Source organism: Hypomesus nipponensis, chromosome 6 (assembly GCF_054491055.1).
Source record: "Hypomesus nipponensis isolate SF chromosome 6, ASM5449105v1, whole genome shotgun sequence".
Classification (NCBI taxonomy): Eukaryota; Metazoa; Chordata; class Actinopteri; order Osmeriformes; family Osmeridae; genus Hypomesus; species Hypomesus nipponensis.
In genome coordinates, this window is record NC_140366.1 from 12,561,898 (window position 1) to 12,583,748 (window position 21,851).

At 46.7% G+C, this 21,851-nt stretch overlaps 1 protein-coding gene across 1 annotated transcript; it reads left to right on the forward strand.

Annotated features, from left to right (window-relative positions):
- Positions 1-183: 183 nt before the first annotated feature.
- Positions 184-21,437, forward strand: afg1lb (AFG1 like ATPase b). Its single transcript, XM_084700506.1, is given in 14 exon segments — positions 184-300; positions 571-881; positions 3,797-3,854; positions 4,104-4,205; positions 4,606-4,733; positions 8,581-8,680; positions 11,575-11,633; positions 17,647-17,729; positions 18,565-18,635; positions 18,886-18,986; positions 19,342-19,482; positions 19,854-19,896; positions 19,899-19,960; positions 20,197-21,437. Coding segments are annotated over 14 exon segments (1,500 nt in total). The 5' UTR covers positions 184-188; the 3' UTR covers positions 20,326-21,437.
- The last annotated feature ends 414 nt before the right edge of the window (positions 21,438-21,851 follow it).

Sequence of the window (21,851 nt, forward strand, 5' to 3'; positions counted from 1 at the left end):
ATTATTGGAATGTGTTGTCTTTACTTCTTGACACTAACAAGTCAGATTGGGTAAATAGTCCATTTACGTTCCATCAACTCAGTCAAATTGTTGCATTATGATCAGTGTCAATAAATGAGGATATTACTATTATAACACTGTTAGTACTGTTCACTGATATTAATAAAGTTTTTCTCCATTGAATCAAAATGGCGGCGTACACGTTGCCTTTGGCTACCAGATGTTTAAGTAGATATTTACTGAAAAACACTTCTTTGAATTATCATACAATCTATTATCCTTCTCTCTACAATGCCAAAGGTAAGAGCTTCTTTGGGATGTGTTGATTATATGTTTTAGTGAAACAACACGTGCTTTGTAAGCTTGTCTGTGTTAGGTAACTCACAAACTGAAACCTTGTATACTGATCTCCAAAATCCCCAGCTAGTATGGACTACACACTGTAAAGTTGAGCCTTATTCAGTCACATTCAGAAGGTCTATGTGTAAAATGGTCTCAGCTGTGTTTACGTTTGTTGTTTTGAGTAACAACATTTACACTTCTAGGGTTTTCTTTGTTTTACACCGCCAGGTTACACTACAACAACCGGAGGTCCTTCAACATCACCAACCACCTTAAAGTCAGCTCCCTCAGAAACGTCCTTCAAAACGATTTTGCACTATGAAGATCTGGTCCGTGTTGGTTCTCTGAAGGAAGACACACAGCAAAGAGATGCTCTGCATAAGCTCGGCCAGCTGCAGACAGTCCTCCAGGGGTATTCTAACAGTGTCTACCTGATACCGCCAAAGTCAAAGGGTAAAGAGGGAGAACGTAAGCAAACAAAGGGAAAGGACCCCAAACTGAGCAGAACTCACAGTGAAGGAGATGCCGCAGCAGAGGAGGTGGGTGATATGAATAGAGTTGAGGATAGGCCTAGCTTATCTGAATAATTGCATAGTGAGGTAGCTCCTCAGTAACAAATTAATAGTTTTTTTTATAAGTTATGGTATCAAAGAATACCTATAGAGGAATATGTTTCAACTATGAAGTAGTTTAAAGAACGTTAGACCATAAACTTTGCTTCCCTGGTGTGCTTTGTGAACTAAATCAACAAGTCTAGTTGCCTCTTTTCCAGTGTTGGCAAGGCTTCTCAGTTTTTTTTTCCAAAACGTTGTCCCAGTTAGCAGAGGCAATTAGTCACTTGATTGTAATGTCCCTGATGTATCTTGCCTTCACAAAGCCTTCTGGCTCAGTGGTTTTGAGTTCAACCCTTTTAGCAGGCATGGGGATGATGCTCCTGTCCAACGGAGATGGGCCCAAATTGTGGAACCTTGGCCACATCGCAAGTCTTTTATCTAACGCATCTAAAGCAATTCTTCATTCGTGACTGTGTAATAACTGGTTGTGGGTCTTGTTTACACGGATAGTCCAAGTCACATAGGAATCCAATAGGATTTTTTTGGACTGATCTAGATTCATGATATGGGGCCTACTCTGATCAGAGCAAGGACAGCCATCTAGGAAGTTTGTGTGTATTTGTACAGTCCACATTCTGTGTTGGCAAAAGCGCAAGTGCATTCATGTCTACTTACAGTATGTGCGTGAGCATGTGTTTGTGTGTGTGTTCAGGCACAATATGGTAGTGCATTTGGGTTGTTTTTTAGGTCAGGCTAGCTAGCTGTCTATGTGGTGGGAGTTAGGGGGCTGTTTGGACCAGACATGGGGCCAGGGAGGTATTTGGGATAGCTACAGGGTGGACCTCCTGCTGGGTTAGTCCCATTTTCTCTCTCCCTCTCATCATCCCCAGCCAGTAATGAGGGGATCTCTATTGTCTGGAGGAATTTTTGTCTATTTCGCTTTTGATTCCACTCTCTGGAAAATATGGTGACGGTGGTGTTAGAGCCATCACCATTACCTTCTTCCTATTTTGTCTGTCTGTCTGTCTGTCTGTCTCTCTCTCTCTCTCTCTCTCTCTCTCTCTCTCTCTCTCTCTCTCTCTGTCTGTCTCTCTCTCTCTCTCTCTCTCTCTCTCTCTCTCTCTCTCTCTCACACCATACAATGTGACTTACGCAATAACACTGATTTGAATTAGGTCATATTGCTCTCAGTGTGTGCCCCTTTTCTGAAAGTGCCGCCATTGTCCTTGGCTGACTGGCCGAGTCTATTAGGAGACTACACTTGACTTAATATTGACCCAATGTAGCGTGTTGTTGTAGCCATGAACAATGGTACATTGTCTAGGAAGGATTCCCCCTATTCAAGTCCGATAGGCCCTCATGGATGAGTCCTGTATGGGCGTGCTGTTGTGTGCTCTTACCCATGGCTCTAAAGACAGACAACCTCCGCCAACCTTTACGACAGCTTGTTATGTAAACTACGTTTGCAGGAACCAATAGTGAGATGCCGGCTTCAGCTCCCTGGTTAAGGTGTTGACATGTGAACTTTTTTCTGTTCTACGAGTATTGGGTCCAGGGCATTTAATAGTGGGTGGACGGAGGTGAAAATAGGCGGGCTCACTCAGATCACTGGTCCAAGTGGGATGTGGGGGCTGAAGTGAGAGAAGGCCTTGTCCTTCTCCACTCTGCCGGAGATGGCCGCCAGCCACCGGAGACAATTACCCACGGTGCCAGAGAGCAGCAAGGGAAGTCAGCGAGAAGTCACACTCTGACTGAAGAGACTTGTGGCTCTTCCAGCATTTCAGCCCACCTCAGGACTAGACAGAAAAACAGGTCAGAGCAGGGCAGGGCAGGGCAGGTATGGATATGACATAGGACTATACGGGACATGAGAGAGATAGGGACAGGGAACAGAGTATGTGTACGGGTGTGAGGTAGGAAGGGTGAATGTTTTTTTCAGCTGTGAATCTACCATTGTGCTGAGATATGCCAGCCGGATGCCCAGTGAAGAGCAGTGAACACTGACTAATGCTTCCCTGAATCTGCTCTCTAAATGAAAGGTTTCTGTTTTGTGACCATTATGACTCCCACTGCTGACAACAAGTAAGGATCAACAACCAAATCCAGCCTGGTGCTGTCCTAACAGAGGGGGCCTGTATTGGCACTGTAGTGCAGAGTCTTCCCATGGCTCGTAGAGCAGACGACCTCCCGGTGACCTGCGGTGCTGTGGCCCAGTCTCACACAGGGGCCCTGAGGAGGCGTGTCTGGGCCGCTCAGTGTCCACGGAGAAAGAAGTGGGTTTACAGACACATACACACCACCGCTCTCTATGCGCCTCGGTAAGTGTTGATAGGCTGAAGTCAACAGGAGAATAACCTCCGCCACCACATCTTTACAGCCACGCTATCACAATTAGCCAGGACTAAAGAAGGGCTGTGTGCTGAAGTCCACTCCAGCTCGTATGAAGCCTCCCACCAGCCTCCCCGCTTAGTCAGACAAATCCCCCTATTGTCCGTGCCCTGATGCCTGTCTTCGTGGGAACCCCGGCTTGTCTTGTTGATTACGTGTCCTTTGTCTTGTGAGCGCACCAGTTGAGTCGTCTGGGGAGTGAGAGCCCATCCTGACGACATGGCTTCATGCCCTGGGAGATGCTATCAAATCAGACAATGGTTTCATGCAATATGGCCCATGAATAATGTTGTATATATTAATTTGTTTTCCATAGTGTCATTTACATTAAGGATAATGAATTCATTCCTGGTAACCTCTTGATTGGTAAATGCTCTATGGGATTGTCTTGGCCCCAGGAAGGCAGCTCAGGGTAAAGGATGGGAGGACTGTTTTGGATGTGGGAGGGAGAAATAATTGTGCATATTCATTTTCTGATAGCTTTTTTCTTTTATTTATGTTTTCCTCCACAGGAAGAGCCCCCTCCTCCTCCCCCCCCACCCAGGGGATTCTATATCCATGGAGATGTCGGTGAGAGAAATGACAATATATACAATTATCCTAATAAAAGCCTTTTAACACATGCAACCACAGACAGTTGTTAGTTACACAAATGTACAATTGCACATATTTTAACCATTATAAGTTGGGCACGACCCAGACCACCATTCAGTAGTTCAGTAGTTGACAGATAGTGGATGCAGTGGGGCAGGGGACCAGTGATTCGAGGCTGAGGTATTGGACAGTGTTGGGATCCAGACTATGTGTTGTTGGTTCCAGGCACAGGGAAGACCATGCTGATGGACATGTTTTACGCTAACATGGAACACAGTCGTAAGAAGAGGGTCCACTTCCATAGCTTCATGCTGGACATCCACAAAAGTCAGTGCTGTTCTCTGTTGAGGTTTCGCATGAGTTGTGTACACACACCCCCATACACGCGCACACATGTACAAGTAAACCCACACACATGCAAAACCGCACATACAAACACATACACACACACACACGTGTGAACTCACACACATCCACACATGACACACACGTTGTAACCACTACCAGACATTGTTTGGATTGACTCTGAAGAAGTTTTGAAGTCTCTCATAAATAGTGAAAAAAACAAACACTTCCCTCCCTCTGTGTGCTCTTGAACTCCTCAGTTAATTGTCCACAATTGTCCATGTGTGAAATGAATACTGTTCTGTGCATCGTTGTGAGCTGTGGTCCTCAGATGCAGGTGTGCTGAGGAATGGGCCTGACGTTTGTGTTTCATGCTTAAAAGGGATCCATCGCAGCAAACAAAGCCTGCCTAAACGGAGGCTGGGGAAAATGTTCACCTATGACCCCATCTCACCGGTTGCCATGGAGATCAGCAGTGAAACTTGCATCTTGTGTTTTGATGAGTTTCAGGTGAGTGGGTGTGCAGGGGTTGTATTTGCGTGTGTGCGTCTGTATGTGTGTGTGTGTGTGTGTGTGTGTGTGTGTGTACGTGTGTGTGATAGTCTACTGAGATACTATGAGGTGTGAAACATTCAAGACAAAAGAACATTGTGTAATTAATCTATGAGGCACACAGTATAAAATGTTCAACAACACAAATCAAGAGTAGAAAGAATCTGAGAACAATGTCGTTCTCACACCCTCAAGTCCCTGGTTATGTTCCTCCTCAAATTTCACAGATTGTTTAATTTTTCCCACATGCCACATTTTATCCCAGTATAAATGCATATAAAGCAGGTTTTCCGTGCACTGCTGTTGCTCAAAGACCAAACCACCTGTAGGTTTACAGTTCACTTGTTGCTTTGCTTTCCACTCCCAGCACTCACAGACACAAGACTGCAGCCACCTAGTGGCCAGATGCAAAATAACATCACTTTCACGTTATGTTCTGTGGCTCAGAGTGGAATTCACTTCCTTCTGGTCCGGGCAGAAATATCCGATGGATGGATTCTGCTTTCAGCTTTATGGTGCTCTGTTTAGTTTTGAAGTCTCAAAGAGTAGGATTCCAACCCAACTGTTACTTGATGGTAATGGAACACACTTTCCAACCATATTCCTGGAAAGCTTCCATCCTGTTGGTTTTTACTTAAATCCAGTCCACCAATCTGAACAATGAGATGGTTGTTTAGATGAATCAGGGGTTTTGAGCTGAGCACCTCCAGGTGTTTGGGGCAGAGGATTACGCATTTATTGCATGAACGTCATTAGAAGTGATCTTCTAGGCCCATCTGCGTTTGAATGGCTGACTCTGTCATTGCTCTTAAGTATTGTTTGAAGGATACTGCTATATTGTCCTGACCCAGCTCTTAGACAGGCATGCAGGGACACCTCGTTTATTGTGGTATTGTTAGGAGGTATTATAGAAGGTGATTCAGTCCATGCTATATTCCCTCACTGAGACTCATTCTTAATAGACGGTCAAAGGTCATCACTGTCTGTTTTTCCACCCCCCGACCTCTCTCTCTCTGTGTCTCTGTCTCTGTCTCTGTGTCTCGCTCTCTCTCTCTCTCTCTCTCTCTCTCTCTCTCTCTCTCACTCTCTCTCTCTCTCTTTCAGTGAGCCCGGGAGGATCAAGAGGCTCATCTTTCATCGCTCTCTTTTACATTTGAAACTCGCCCCGTTCTCATTGATTTGTTTTGTTTGCGCTCGCCCCACTTTTGTCTTTTTATCCAGCTCGTCAACGGTCACCGCTGACGAGCTCACGCGCACACGTGTGCCTGTGTACGTGTTGTTCGGGGGGGGGGGGGGGGGATGCGTAAACAAGAGGTTGGGGGAGGGGAGCCGGAAGGGTCTATACCAATCAGCCTTCTGGTCCTCTCAGCCATGCAGATGAGTGTGTGCGTATCAGCGGTCGTCTCCTGCCTCCTTAAGTGAGTGGCGCTGCAAAGCGACTGGCGCTCAGACAGCGGGTCAGATGGATCTTATCCTCTTAAATGCTAATTACATTTCCCCATTCTCTTCATTAGCATCGCACTATGATCAGTAATTTGTGGCCTCCCTCCCTCCTTTTACCCCCCCCACCCGCTTCCCTCCATCCCTTCTACCTCCTCCTTCTATCCATCCTTCCCTGCTCTCCTAATGAATTCGGGCCATTGAGAACGATGAGGTAGAGAATAGGGAGTTATAGAGATGGGAGGGATGGAGGGAGGGAGGGATGGAGGGAGGGAGTATGGAAGCAAGCGAGATGGGAGAGTGGGAAGAAAGTGCTCTGCTGTTATTGTCTTGGACCCCTGGTCGCAATCCGCCCTGTGAAATTACCCCCCCCCCCCCCCCAGGTTGTGGAGGTGAAGAGATGTAACATCAAAAGACGCTTCGTTTGGCACCCGTGTGACTGACTCCTTTAGACGGTGTAATTGGATGCTCATTTGAATATCGCCAACAGCCCCACCGTTGTTTTTGTGCACCCCTCATCCCCTACCTACATGCACACACACACACACTCTCACCCCTCCCCCCAAACCCTTATACCATTTTCTAGGAATCCTTTCTCTTCCCTGCGCCAATCACTCTTTCCTAGGGCATTCACAATCAATATGGCCTCTCTTCGTATGGCCCTAGTTGAGGGGCACATGAATAAACAAATATAGGTTGGATAAAAGGTCATAATTAAATGATTCTTTTGAAATGAAAATAAAAAAACGACTGTCGGAGGAAATGGGACCCCATTCAGAGACAGACGCCCTGGCTTCATGCTCATCCTGAATAGACACACACACACACACAAGTTAATTTGGTGTATGAAGGGTTCCCCTCATGTCCCCTCCTTAGCAAAATCAAGGCTTTAGCGCTGATGCTAATGGAGTACTTTACCGGGGCAACGGTGGTTAGTATGCAAGAAAACAGAGGACACTCCATGTTAAGATAAGCAACATATGGTTGGGGTATGGCTGTCATGAGTGTCTGTTTCACTCTGGGGAAGTAGCTAAGAGGACGTTTGAGAGGAGGGAGGCACAAGAACAGGGCAGAACACTGCACCTCTTCCTACCCATGACAACCCTGGGCCTTTCTGACGGCCAGTAACCCCGATGAGCTGCGCGCTACGCTTCGGATCCTCACAAGATACTTCCTGAATGGAGGAAGTTCTTGTTAGCTTTTGACAAGATGGCTGCAGCTCAGCGTGCGTGCTCGGTCTCCATCTGAATCACCACTGAATATTCACTGGATCACCACTGAATATCCACTGAATCACCACTGAATCACCACTGAATATCCACTGAATCACCACTGAATATCCATTGAATCACCACTGAATATCCACTGAATCACCACTGAATATCCAGTGAATCACCACTCAATCACCACTGAATAGCCACCAAATCACCACTATATCACCACTGAGTTCAAGGATCAAGATGTATCTTAGAGCCTAGGGAAAGAGCAATGGAGAGAGACAGAGAGAAGGAGAGAGTATGTGAGAGGGCGAGACAAAGATCACAAATGGAGGGGTCACTTTTTCTCGTCAGTTACCCATCATTGTCGTGGTGATGGTGTCCTAGGTGATGTTCCAGAAGCTACTGTAGCGCCTGTGTACACAGTGAAAAGAGAGGGGGCTCATGCACAGTACACTCACACATGCAAGTACACACACATGCTGGCTCTGGTCATACACACACATACACACACACAGACGGACATGCAAGCAGACACACACACACCTGTGCATGGCCATCTGGCGAGACTCTTTGTCTCTTATTGTGGCCCCCCTGTTTGGACTCATATTGCTCATTTTTGTATTATTCTTTTCTTTCTATTGCTCCCTCGCTCTGTCATTGTGGCCGTCTGGCCAGCTGATTAGCTCAGCCTCGCTGTATCGCCTCGGCTACTTGTCCTCGACAGAAAGCCGCTTCGTGACTATTTGCAGTCAGGTGGAGTGCTTGATTGTGTGTGTGTGTGTGTGTGTGTGTATGTGTGTGTATGACCAGAGCCAGCATGTTGAGATGAAGTGCACCTGAATGCAACTAATCAGCTCAGAAAATTGAATGCTCATTCTCAGCTGCCATGTGTTGACCTCAAACACACAAACACACACATTTAGTCATACAGATGCTCTTAATGGTACATACATGTGCACGTGCACACATATACATACACACACAGACACACAAATATATTGTAATGTGTGATGTCAGTCAGTAGAAGCTTTATTAGTAACAAATTAATATATCTGTCTGTCTGTCTCTCTCTCTCTCTCTCTCTCTCTCTCTCTCTCTCTCTCTCTCTCTCTCTCTCTCTCTCTCTATCTCTATCTCTCTCTCAGGTGACTGACATTGCTGATGCAATGATTCTGAAGCAGCTGTTTGAGATCTTGTTCAGGACTGGAGTAGTGGTGGTGGCTACCTCCAACAGACATCCTGAGGGTGAGGCTGTGTGTGTGTGTGTGTGTGTGTGTGTGTCCTACTGCCCTTCTCCATCGTCAGCTGGCTTGCTTCTCAGAGGGTATTGTGGTGCAAATAAAAGTAACCTACACAGTTTTAACTCAACAATGGCTCACAAACGACCTTCATGTCCACATCGTTTCCAGTCCGACATGTTAGCTCTGTGAGCCGATCTCATCGTCGCTTTCTTTAAACCCTTACTTTGGTGCTTGTAATGACTATAGGCCCTTTAATCCTCCAGACACTGTGGGTGTGTGACACCACTCTCAAGGATCCCTCCACTTCATTAAGACCCATTCGCAAGGAAGGGAGTCAGATGGCTGAGCGGTTAGGGAATCGGACTAGTAATCTGAAGGTTGCCAGTTCGATTCCCGGCTGTACAAATGACATTGTGTCCTTGGGCAAGGCACTTCACCCTATTTGCCACGGGGGGAATGTCCCCATACTAACTGTATGTCGCTCTGGTTAAGAGCGTCTGCTAAATGACTAAATGTACGGACGGATGGTTCAATCCCTGTCTGATTCACTAGAAATACAACGTTTCTCCCTTCCTTCAGGTAATCATGGACCTGAACTGATTTGATAAGTGTGAGCAGAACAGCTCTTTATATTTGCTCTGATTAGATCAATGATTTTTCTCACCATCTAAAGCATGTGGTGATACCAGGCCTGTTATACTATAGATTTTTCAGTCGCACCACCTGAAGGTAATCCTCCGTCGCCCTTCCCCCCTTCCCCCCAGCCTGTATCAAAGCAAGGCTGTTTAAAAGCTTTCAATTAAGAGAGAGAGTGAGTGATCTCATACACAATCTGTAAAAACGAGGCCTGTAACTCTTTAATCTCTCCCCCTCCCTCTCTCTATCTCTCCATCTCATCCTTACTTTGTCGGCTCGACCGCCATCGCTTTGTCAGGTCTGTGATGTTGCGTTTAGTGCAAAGTGAGAGAGGTGGGAGAAAGAGAGAAGGAGCAAAGCAATGACGTGAGAGAGAGAGAGAGAGAGAGAGAGAGAGAGAGAGAGAGAGAGAGAACGAGCAAAGCGATGGCGTGAGAGAGAGAGAGAAGGAGCAAAGCGATGGCGTGAGAGAGAGAGAGAGAAGGAGCAAAGCGATGGCGTGAGAGAGAGAGAGAAGGAGCAAAGCGATGGCGTGAGAGAGAGAGAGAAGGAGCAAAGCGATGGCGTGAGAGAGGGAGAGCGACATGTCGTTTTTCTCCATCCTCTCTTTCCGGGATTGAGTGTGAACGCGGCCTCGCCCGCTGGAGTGGCGTGACGGCGGAGGAGACGGTCCTCTCAGACAAAGACACGCTTCTCTGACATTTAGCCGCCATTAAGAACAAAGCGCCAAACCACGCCAACTTGATAGAGCGCCTCTTTGGTTTTAATTAGACGGCTTAATGGAGCCATGAAGGCCTTTAAGAGACAACCTAACATGAAAGGAAGACATGTCTCTCGCTTCTCTCTGTTGATGTTGAGCCGCCAGTATCAAAAGCCCCTGAGTGGATCATGTGACTGAAGTAGGGGCTCCAAGATGGGCCACACGTCCACATCTTTGTTGTTTTGTCGTTGCTGTGTTGCTCAGCTTAAGCCGTTGTTGTCCTCGTTTCAGCAATGTTGTTAATGGATGTACTGGGGGTAGAGGAGGAGGAAGACAGGAATGAATGTTTAATTTTAGGCCCTTGATGGTTGGGCCTCCTCTTTTGTGGCTCACCAGTGCCCCCGGTGGCTAGGGCTGGAGGGGCTTTCAATGACAATTGCTCTTCCATCTGTAAGATGACTCTTAAGGATTTAGTTTCTTAATAACAGTACAGCCGAGGCAGGACCCACCCCACAGCACCCAATAACACCCCACAGCACCCCATGACACCCCACAGCACCCCATAACACCCCACAGCACCCCATGACACCCCACAGCACCCCACAGCACCCCATAACACCCCACAGCACCCCATAACACCCCACAGCACCCCACAGCACCCCATAACACCCCACAGCACCCCATGACACCCCACAGCACCCCATGACACCCCACAGCACCCCACAGCACCCCATAACACCCCACAGCACCCCATGACACCCCACAGCACCCCATAACACCCCACAGCACCCCATAACACCCCACAGCACCCCACAGCACCCCATGACACCCCACAGCACCCCACAGCACCCCATGACACCCCACAGCACCCCACAGCACCCCATAACACCCCACAGCACCCCATGACACCCCATAACACCCCACAGCACCCCACAGCACCCCATAACACCCCACAGCACCCCATGACACCCCACAGTACCCCATAACACTCCACGACACTCCACAACTCCCCATTGTACACCCAATAACATAGCACATAAAACCACTACCACCACAACTACTCGTTTGCATCAGTTTCACTCAGCAGCTTATGCAAGCTTTTGTGTGTGTGCGTATGTGTGTTTGACTGTATTTGTTTGACTCTGTGCGTGTGTGTGTGTGTTTGTTTGTTTGACTATTTGTTTGACTTTGTATGTATGCATGTGTGTGTGTGTGTCTTTGTCTGTCTTTTTAATGTTTATGGGGTACGCTACTTCAGATGTAATTTGCTCCAGACGAGCTAATTGAAAGCTCTATTCAGCATCACTGTGTGGACATTGTCAGCTGCTGAAAAAGAGACAGTTCTGTCTCCCGACACCATTGTTTGGGAATGTAATGAATTTTATTTTGCTGCCGCCTCGGCCCGGTAGAGAAATCCATTTTTCTCCCTTGGCCTCCTTTGTGCTCCCATCCCATCCTTCTGTTGATCAATGGCCACTTGATCAGCCAGTGTGAGTGTGGAGAATGACGTTATTAGAAGGCTAAACAGCACTGCTAATACAGGCCCGCCTCTCTCCATTCAGATCTGTACCGAAACGGACTTCACAGAGACGCCTTCCTGCCTTTCATCCACGTGTTGAAGGTAGAGACAGTCATCCCCCTCTCTTTCTCTTCATGTGTCCCTCTGTCTCTCTCTCTCTGTCTCTCTCCCTCTGTCTCTCTCCCTCTGTCTCTCTCTCTCTGTCTCTCTCTCTCTGTCTCTCTCTCTCTGTCTCTCTCCCTCTGTCTCTCTCTCTCTGTCTCTCCATCTCTTTATCCCCCATTCGTCTCTAGCTTTTTCTCTTGATCTCCACTGTCTTGTCTAATTAATTTGTTAATTTTTAACCCAGCCACGCACACAGAGGCATTAAAATGCATGCATGTACGCAACACCCCACACACACACACACACACACACGTACACAAACATGCAACAGCACCCACAAACACCTCCGTCTCTGTTTATCTGTCTCTGTTTTACTTTGCTCCCGTGTGTTTTGATGTGGTTTCTATCTGGTCACCACCACACACACCATCACAAAGCTGTCTTTGATCATCCCTTACCATGGTGACACAAACACACACAGGGTGACACAGTGAGATGGATGGGTAGAGAGAAATATTGGAGAGAGAGAGGGATGAGAAGAGAAAGATGAAGAAAGAAAAAAAAAGAGAGAGAGAGATGGGGATGGGGGAGAGAGGGATGGAGATAGGGGAAACAAACACAAACAGGCAAGCGAGGGAGCGGAACAGCCTGCTTGCATTTCAAAGGGAGGAGAGAAAAAGTGAGGTGAGGAAGGGAGGGAGGAGAGGGAGCATGGTGGAGCCTAGCCACGCTGCGATGAAACTGCTTTGCAATTTAAAAGCATTATTGTAAGCAGGTAGGAACATGATGTTTCTACACAGAGGTAATTACTGAGGTGTTTGTAGTGACTGTGATCATAAATAATTGGTGAATAATTTTTCATGGATTTGACAGAAGAGGGGGGAGGGCATTCTTCTGCCTTTTAAAGGTATTTAAATCCTAAATAGGGAGGCCAAAGAGTGGGAAATTGATCCATTTTATCAGAACATTGGGCTATGCACACTGGGGAAGTACATATACTGGTACACAAACTTCCTTGTACACACATATACACACAAACACGTATACACACACACACAAACACACCTGTAAGCATGCATAAACAGGCGTAGAGAAACAGATACAGAGAGTGCCCTGAATCACTGTAATGTGTTAGCAATACACACACGTGTACCAACACACACCCAGCAGCTACGCAAACCCTCCCTCTGTGGACAGGGGCTTCAGGAATCGGAAACACCACACACCATGCATCTTTTATCAACCGACTAAAACCGTAGAGGCCTTAAAGTCATTTCAACAAGAATGCCCCACTCCACACCCCCTCGCCCCTACCACCCTATCAAATCCCCCCTGGGGAGGGGTGGAAGGGGTGACAGGGGTGAGGGGGCCCAGGGGTGAAGTGTGGGGGGGGGTAGCTGAATGCCCTACGTCCCTGTTTGGACCTCCCAACCTCATGCCTTTCAGGGTCCATGTTCCTCTTTGTGAGGCCATCTGGTTTTGGGGTGGTTTGGGATGGGGTGGTTTGGGGGTGACCTCCCCCCCCCCCACTACCACCCTGTCTTGAGGGGATGACCTGTGACGTTATTCAGGGGAGCTCTTTGGGGGGCGGGGAAGGTTCAGGTTTTACCCTAATAGAGTGAATTAAAGCTGGAGGAGAACAATGATCCAACGCTCTCTGACTTTTTAGGTATTGACTGCGTGTGGGGGTCAGTGAGCATGAACTAGTGAGTGAGCGAGTGAGCGAGTGAGCGAGTGAGCGAGTGAGCGAGTGAGCGAGTGAGTGAGTGAGGGTACACTTGAATGTACAGGCTTGTGTTTTTACATGTGCGCTGTCATCTGATATGTGTTTAGTTGTAGTTTTAGGAGGCGGGGATGACAACAGGTCTGACCTCTGCTCCTTCCACCTGAAGCAGAGAGGAGCAGCTTAATCCATGACTGACGTCTTTATACTATTGACTTCTGATAAGAGTGACCCCGGAGGACCCCCGCCACGCCCCTACCACCACTTTTCCAGGCCCTGAACCCCTCCAGTCACAGATCAACCCCCAGCTTAACTCCCATCTTTACTTGTTGTCTGGGTCTGAGTTTTAGTGACATGGTAGATATTCTGCTTGAATGGATGATTGAGAGAGAGTGGAAGAGACAGGCAGGCAGGCAGGCAGACAGACTCACAGACAAATAGAGACAGACACACAGGCCAACAGACAAACAGGGCTGTTTTCTTTACGAGAGCTTCACTCACTTTCACTCACTATCACAACAATCCACTCATTTCTAAAGAAGCCTGTGTTTGCCTCCCAATATGTTTCACCCCTCTCCAGCCGTCTAATAACTAGCTTTGCTTCAATAACTAGTTATTTTTGTGATGACTAATTGCCGTGTGTGGTATTTTTGTTAATAAAAATAATGAATTCATAAATAAATAAACAAACGGATGGCTGAAAAAGTCCAGTTGTGGAAAGCGTTTTCATCTGAAGAGAGAATGGAAGAGGAGGAGGGGGGTGGGGGGGGCGAGAGTGGTTGTGCCTCTCCTCCACTGAAGGTCTCTCCCTGGAGGAGGGAGCAGAGAGAGGCTCTGAAGAGGCCCCAGCCCACGGACTCCCTCCAAATGAAAATTGATGTTTGATGACTGGCATTGTCCTATTGGCATTTAGCATTGCAACAATGACGTACTGTTTGCCCCCTGGCATTCCTTTGTAATTGTTTTAGCCCTATTTCAAAAGGAAAGGATGAGGAGGGACAGGGTTATGCAGCAGAAGCAGCCTCGTATGAGATGTCTGCATGGAGCATAGCTTGGTCAAGGGAAATAGCGTTCTCCAAGTTCTGCTCCTTCAGTTTTGGCATTTATATTTTTTGCTTTTATCAACATAACCTTGAGGTTGTTGGCAAACCTTTGTGGGTTTGCTGTGTGTTTGTGTGTGTGTGTGTGTGTGCGCGTGTGTGCGTGTATAAATGAGAGTGTGAGATAGTGTTCTGTACAACAGGGCTAGTGTTACTGTGTGTGTTGTGCGTAGGTGTCGTGGGCCACCTTGAAGCTCCTGTAAGAGACTGTCTAATCCAATAATGGCTCACTTAGATCATGAAAGAAAGCCAGCAGTTGAGGCAGAAAGCCCTTGTCATACTTTATATCACCTCATCCTTTCTTTTTATAAATACAGTATGAACCAATCCATGCCTCGTTGTATATTACTATAAGGCTTTTAGAAATGGAAATATCTTGCTACCACTTTCTTTCGTTCTTTCTTTCTTCCTCTCTTTCTTTCTTCCTCTCTTTGTTCTGCTCTTCTCTATCTTTTCAGTCTCACTCTATCCTGTTCAGCTGTGTTTTTCCTCACACTTTTAATCTGGTTTTCTTTTTCTACATGTTCTTTCACTCACACTGACCCTACTCTCTCCGTAACAGTGCGATCTCATGTAGTTAGTCTTGTAGCACCTCTAGTGGCCAGGTATAGCTACAACACCTGCCTCCAGCTCAGCAAGGGGATGTCAGAGAGGGGCGGGGTCTGTCGGAGAGGTTGGCGTCTGTCATCCGGGGGTGGTCTGTCAACGAGGGGCGTGGTCTGTGAATGAAGGGCATGGTCTGTGAGGGGGTGGGGTGTCTGTCAGAGAGAGGGCTGGAGGGTATATGGGGGGTCCAGTAGGGCTCTGTATCACAGAAGGCGGGCCCCACATTGAAAAGATGTTTCCCCAAGAGGAGCAGTCCAAACTGGGGGAGGTTGTGAGAACGACCCTTCGGAACTAACCCCCCCTGGTCCTGGGCAGTCAGACTTAAAGGGAATAGATCATTAGGTGTAATTAGGGTGTTCACATTGTTACGTCCCCCACGGTATGCCTGGACTGAATAAAATCACCACACACACACATACACTGAAACACACAAAAACACACACTCTGAAACACACCCTCTGAAACACACACACGTACTCCCCAGTTAGTGAAAGCACTTTGATGTCAGAAGAGTGGTCCAGGACGGCCAGCATAAAGGCACAGTTTTAAGCTTTCTCTTTCTCCCTCTCACCCCCCCCCCCCCCCACTCCCGACCCTTCTGCCCCCCCCTCCCTCCCCTTTCTTCTCTCCCTTCACACACAGGCTGTAAGACACACACAGATGAATGGATGACAACCTTTCCCCCCCAACACCCCCCATCCACCTCCCCTGCTTCCCTCCATCTCTTTTTCAGCCTTCCCACCCTGCCTTCTTTGAGGCCTGGTCAATTCTCCGAGGGCCAAACAAAAAAAAAAGCATCAAATGTTTTCTGGTGTAGATAATGAGGGAGTGAACCTCATCAGAACCCGCCAGCCAGCTATCCTTGGCTTTTGTTGCTTCTCAATGGCACCGCGCTCTTTGAAAAACTCAAAAGCAACTTTTTGAGGAGCTGAGGACAGAGAAAGATATTGGGGAGAGGGAGAGGAAGAGGGAGTGAGGAAAAGAAAAAGCCAGTCTGTTTTTATGCTAAACGTCTGTCCAGAGGGAGAAGGCTGGACAGCTCAAACAATGACATGATTGGAGCTACATGTGTTAGCATGACTTTCTCTATAGACATGCTGATTCTCATGTCTGTCATTGCTGTGTGTGTGTGTGTGTGTTCACTAAGCCAGAGAGGAAAGGTGATAAAGTGATTATTGTATTTTTTTTTTAAAGATTTCCGTTTATGAATACTCAATCATTTTGTCCAGCATGATGAATATTGTGTGATAGGAGACATAGCAGGCTGTGTGTGTGTGTATGCGTGGGTATGTCTGGGTTTGTGTGTGTGTGGTTGGGTGTATGCGTGCATGTGTGGATGTGTCGTGCGTGTCGGGGGGGGGAGGGGGGGCGAGACGGCTGAAGAAGAGTCAGAGTATATGGGAAGGAGAAGAGATGAGTGGAGTATGTAGGTGGAGGAAGTGTGTGAGGAGTGAGATCTTTAATAAGGCCTTCAAGATGGTAACAGTAATCAAGTAATAATGACCCATAAGGCCTAATCCTGTCTGATTATAAATAACCAATGGTACCATCATCTTTGATTGTGATCCCTTCCATCTCTCCCTCCCTATCTTCCATCCCTCCAGTGCCCTCTCTTTCTCTGTCTCCTGCTCTCTATATTTCTTCCTTGAAGAAATATTCAGAGTGACCCATCACACATCTATACAGGTATGGACAAACTAGAGTGAGAAAGAGAGGGGGGAAAAAAGGTAGAAGAAAAGACGAGTGCGGTCTTGTGATGCGTGGCGACGCAGCGATAACGATGTGGTGTTATTGCTCAAGAACTAGGCTATTTACCCGTCCATGGTGGTGGTTAGGTCACAGAGGGTTGATGAAATGACATCTCCCTTTTGTGCGCCGGGGACAGCGAGTTTGTCAGGTTGTTATTAAGGCTGATTCAACCAATTGGCTCGGAGTGGGAACCCTGTTCATGCGACGGGCGCGGAGATAAAAAGTTGACAGCGGAGAAGAATGGAGTATTTCCGTCCCCTTGCTTTTGTGGTGATTGCTAATTATCTCGCAGCTCAAGGAGGCCGGTGGCAGAAATTCACTGATTTCATAATTTGCCAGAGCTGTCATTGAATACTGATTTGCCCGGCGGCGGTTTGAATGTGATGATATACGATTCTTGTCTCCTTTCTTCTAGAACAGGCAAGATGATGATTATAGTTTGTGCTGCTCTCGCTGACATATATCCTGTTGACGTTTTACACTAAACTGGAAAAGTTTGAACTCTGTCTCTGAACTATCCAGTAAGCACTCAAGTTGGGAACAATAAACTCAAAGAATTTTTTAAGGAAAAAAAAAGACACAAAACACTTTACACAAAAACACACCAAAGTTCCCCAAGCCCAAAAGGTGATTGTGTGAAAGGTTGTTGAAGCCTCAGTGGCTCCTGCTGCCCACAGAGCCCCAACAGACAGGAAGCCATGACCAGTCTTCTAGACACACAGAAACACCTTGAGCGTGGGCTCATGATTGACTTTACCTGTTCCTTTTTTGTCATTTTATTTTTCTTCCAATTTATCCGAATTCACTTTAGTTCTTGTGTGTGTATATGCAGGACTCCTGCCAGTCCATCTGTCTGGACTCTGGTATTGACTACAGGAGAATGGACCGGCCTGCAGCCCATAAACTCTACTTCCTGTGAGTGTGTGTGCGTGTGTGGGTGAGAGAGAGAGAAAGAGAGAAAGAGAGAGAGAGAGAGGGAACCTCTTGTATTCAAAGTGAGACTCCTTCACTAAAAGAGGGTCTCTCTCGTTCTCTTTCTCACACTTTATCTCCTTATATCTTTTCATTCCCTCTCGTTCTCTTTCTCACTCTAATACTCTGACTTCTTCTCCCTCAAACACTCTCTCTCTTGCAAACACTTGTTCTCTCTTTCTCGCGCTCTCTAAATATATATGCCTTGGCATACAGAGAGAAACCGAGAGAAACTAATAGACACCACGAGAGATAGAAGGAACGGTTGATTTTGAAAAGGCAATCTCATATTCTATTTATTGGCAGGACACACAAACAAACAAACACATGCACACACACACACACACACACAGATTGCTCATTGCAGAGCGGGAGATTTCAAGTACCTCCGTCTTTTCAGTGTATGCAAATAAAACACATTGCACCTCTGTACACATGGATACAAACACACACACACACACAGTCTCATCGGGAGGTGCATTCAGAAGCTAATGTTTGTGTTTAGAGCCTAACATCCTGTTCTTTACAGCGAGAGCGAAAAAGCTAAGTACCCCACCTCCCTCGCTCTCCTCTCCTGTTTAATAAGACCACTCCAGCCTTATTAATTTCATATTCTATTATCATCTCTAATTCTCACTTTCTGTGTCTGTCTGTCTTTATGCCTGTCTTTGTGTGTGCTGGTGTGTGTGTGTGCATGTGTATTTGTGTGCATACGTTTGTGTGTGCTTGTCCTGTGTGTCTGTGTGTATGTGTGTGTGTGTGTGTGTGTGTCCCACAGCACAAGAGAGCCTGATGCAGAGGCCTTCATGGATGTGCTGTTTGATGATCTGGCCCTGATGCAAAACAATGGTGGGGAGCTCTATTCATTCCTGTCCTCTACTCCACACAGAGACAGGGAGAGGGGTGGAAAGCAAGGGAGGGAGTGGAAAGAAGAAGGGGAGGGAGTGTGGGATGAGAGGGCTCAAAGCAGAGGACAGGATGTTCATATTTCTGAAAGGATTTACTGTATTGGTTTTTCACCACACGTAAAGCAAACACAAGTCTAGGCATTAATAAACATAAACAGGATGTCAATATGTGTGTGTGTGTGTTTTCCCAGTGAAAGGACCTAAGGTACTGACCATGCAGGGCCGGTATCTGACGTTGGAGAAGACTTGTGGCACCATTGCTGACTGCACCTTCCAGGAACTGTGTGATAGAGTGAGTAACACACTGTTTTTGTCTCAAACTTTAGTCAGTTGAGTCTAATGCTTCCCCTGCCTCCTCTTCGGCTGTCATCTGGTATCCTTCTCTTTGTCTCTTTCTTTTTCCTTCTACTTTTTTTCTTTCTTTGTCACTCAGCCCTCACCTTTGACCCCTCTGGACGTTCTCCAGATACAAATTATTGTCTGGAGGGACAGCTTAAAAATGCATCAATGTATGAATGGAAACATTGAAGGACCTGAATAAGCTGCTGAATCAAGTGTGGGCAACATTACACGTAACACATATAGTTTATCTGTGTGTCAGTCGAGCACAGTACCACATCCATCCCCTGTGTCTCTATGTCCTCCAGCCTGTTGGTGCTAGTGACTACCTGGAGATGGCTCGGCTGTTTGACACGGTCTTCATCCGTCATGTGCCCCGGCTGACCCTGACGCTGAAGGACCAGACCAGGCGCTTCATCACTCTCATAGACACCTTCTACGACAACAAGGTGCCCTTACTCAGCGCACCTGCACTTCACAACAGTCTACAACATGGGCTCAGCTCCCTTTCAATTCCATCAACCTGAAGTTTAATTCAAACTGTTTATTCTTGATTGATTTTATGATTAGGAATAAGAATGCACTGTGCTCCCTCCCTCTACACACTCTGCCCCCCCCCACACACACACACACACACCCTGTGTCCTCCTCTCTCTAACCCTCATTGTCTCTTCTTCTTTTTCTCCCCCGCTCCTTTCTCTCTCTTCCTCCACCCATCGTTGTCCCCCTTGGTCCTCCCCTCTCCCCCATTCTCTCCTTCCCTCTCTCCTCCACCCGGTCCACCCTCTCTGCCCCCTCCCGTCCTGCCCTCCTCCTCCAGGTGAGGGTGGTGTTGCTGGCTGACGCTCCTCTCGGCCAGCTGTTTGTCCACTCAGGGGGGAGGATGAGCGTGACCGTCTGCTCCTGGACGACCTGGGCCTCAGTGGGGTGAGACCGCAGTCTAACTACGACCGCAACTCCTTCTGACCTCATTCTCATGGTCATTTTATCCACCCTAGTATTTGTGAGTGTGTGTTACTGTTTGGTTGTGTTTTTTTTTTACCCTAGTTTGTGGTCATGGTCAGATCATGTAAACGGGAATGTGTTTGTGGTCAGGTAAGGTCACCTCTTCTGTGTTGGAGGTCAGGTCAGGTAAATCCTTCTGTGTTTGTGGTGTTTTCCAGGACGCAGGGGAGCGTCTGTCTCTGTTCACAGAAGAGGAAGAGATCTTTGCTTTCCAGAGGACCGTCTCCAGACTGATTGAGATGCAAACAGAGATGTATTGGAGCCAGGGGAACCGCGACAATACTTAGGCATGCCTCTAGAACTACAATACCCACTGTCTCTGGTTACAGGGACCGCATTGATGATCCATACCCTTTGACAAACTAAGAACTACAGTAACTAAGATCCACACATATTGTCATTGTAGGACTACGGCAACTAAGATCCATAGCTTCTTTACATGGAGTACAAAAACCATGATCCATAGGGTTTTTACAAACACATGGACTGTATAACCTTCAAGGGTTTGAAGCAGCTGCCTTTAACCTGTCTGTCAATTATCATCCCATCATCTGATGCAGTAAAACTTGAATACCTCACAGAACACAGGTAGTATAAATGCCACTGGAAAAACACTCCCTTATAAACTATAGGTCAGGGCATGCATGAAACAAGACGTGCATCAACAGAAAGATCCTCATCAATAATGGGTATGAGTACAGAGAGACATAAAGTCCCATATCATCCTAAATGTGAGGTACAGACTTTTGCTAAACAGACTAGAGGGAGAACATCAGCACTGAACAAGTGTCCCATTCACTGTGGATAACTACCACCACCTAGTGGTGTACCAAGGAATAACATGCATTTTTTCTAACCTGATTTTTTTGTTTTTTTTCTGACAAGGGAAAAACAGGGCCTTATAGCCTGCTATGTAAAATATTTTCAAAAATAAGTTATAACACTGTTTGTTTTGGGTTTGCCTATCTGAACTAGCATTATTAGATGGCTGTGCAATGAACGCTGATGAGGTTTCCGTAATTTTCCGAATGCAAATTGTAATGCATTGTAATGGTATGCGACGCTACCTTGTTGTGTGTTCTTAAACCTAAGTAACTAAGTAAATATTATCAAAGGGACCCATAAGTATCTTGCTTGGAAGTCTAATAAATTATTTTGCGTGCTGAAAGGGTTCTGTGGATTCATTCTGAAGACTACCACAAGATGGCGCCAGACGTTAAGCGATGATGGCGTTGTTTATAATTGCTCCTATCCATGGATGAGGTCATTGTGGCGCATCTCCTCACTGCTGGCTCTCTTGCTGTGACTAAACAGAACCATCCTCAGACCCAGAACGTGTGTGTGGTGCCAGTACACCTGCTGAACTGCTTGATTAAATCATCTTACTACCTTGTCTTGAGGCCTTGTGTAGGGCTAGTTTTATTTCCTTAACAGAAAGTAAACATTGGACTTTGTGTGTGATGCTACATGCAGTAGTGTGTTATTAGCCTACAGTAGGCTACATCATATGAGTGTTTATCATAATATAGCATGTAGTGTAGTATTGTATCAGGGTTGATAGTGCGTTCACCGGGACAGGCCTAAGATGACAAAAAGCAGGAAGTATGAGGAAGATTAGATAACGTGTTATCTGGTGCCTGATACACATTTAAAGGCCACTGAATGTGTTTGTGTGTGTCTTAGTTCTGTGCGTTCGTCTGTTGACTGCTCGGCTCTGTCTATCCCACCATAGCTCTCAATTAAGGGAAAATCAATCACCGTCTATTCCGAGGGCTTTAATCCAATCACAGCATTACGCTGTTTGGGAAAACAT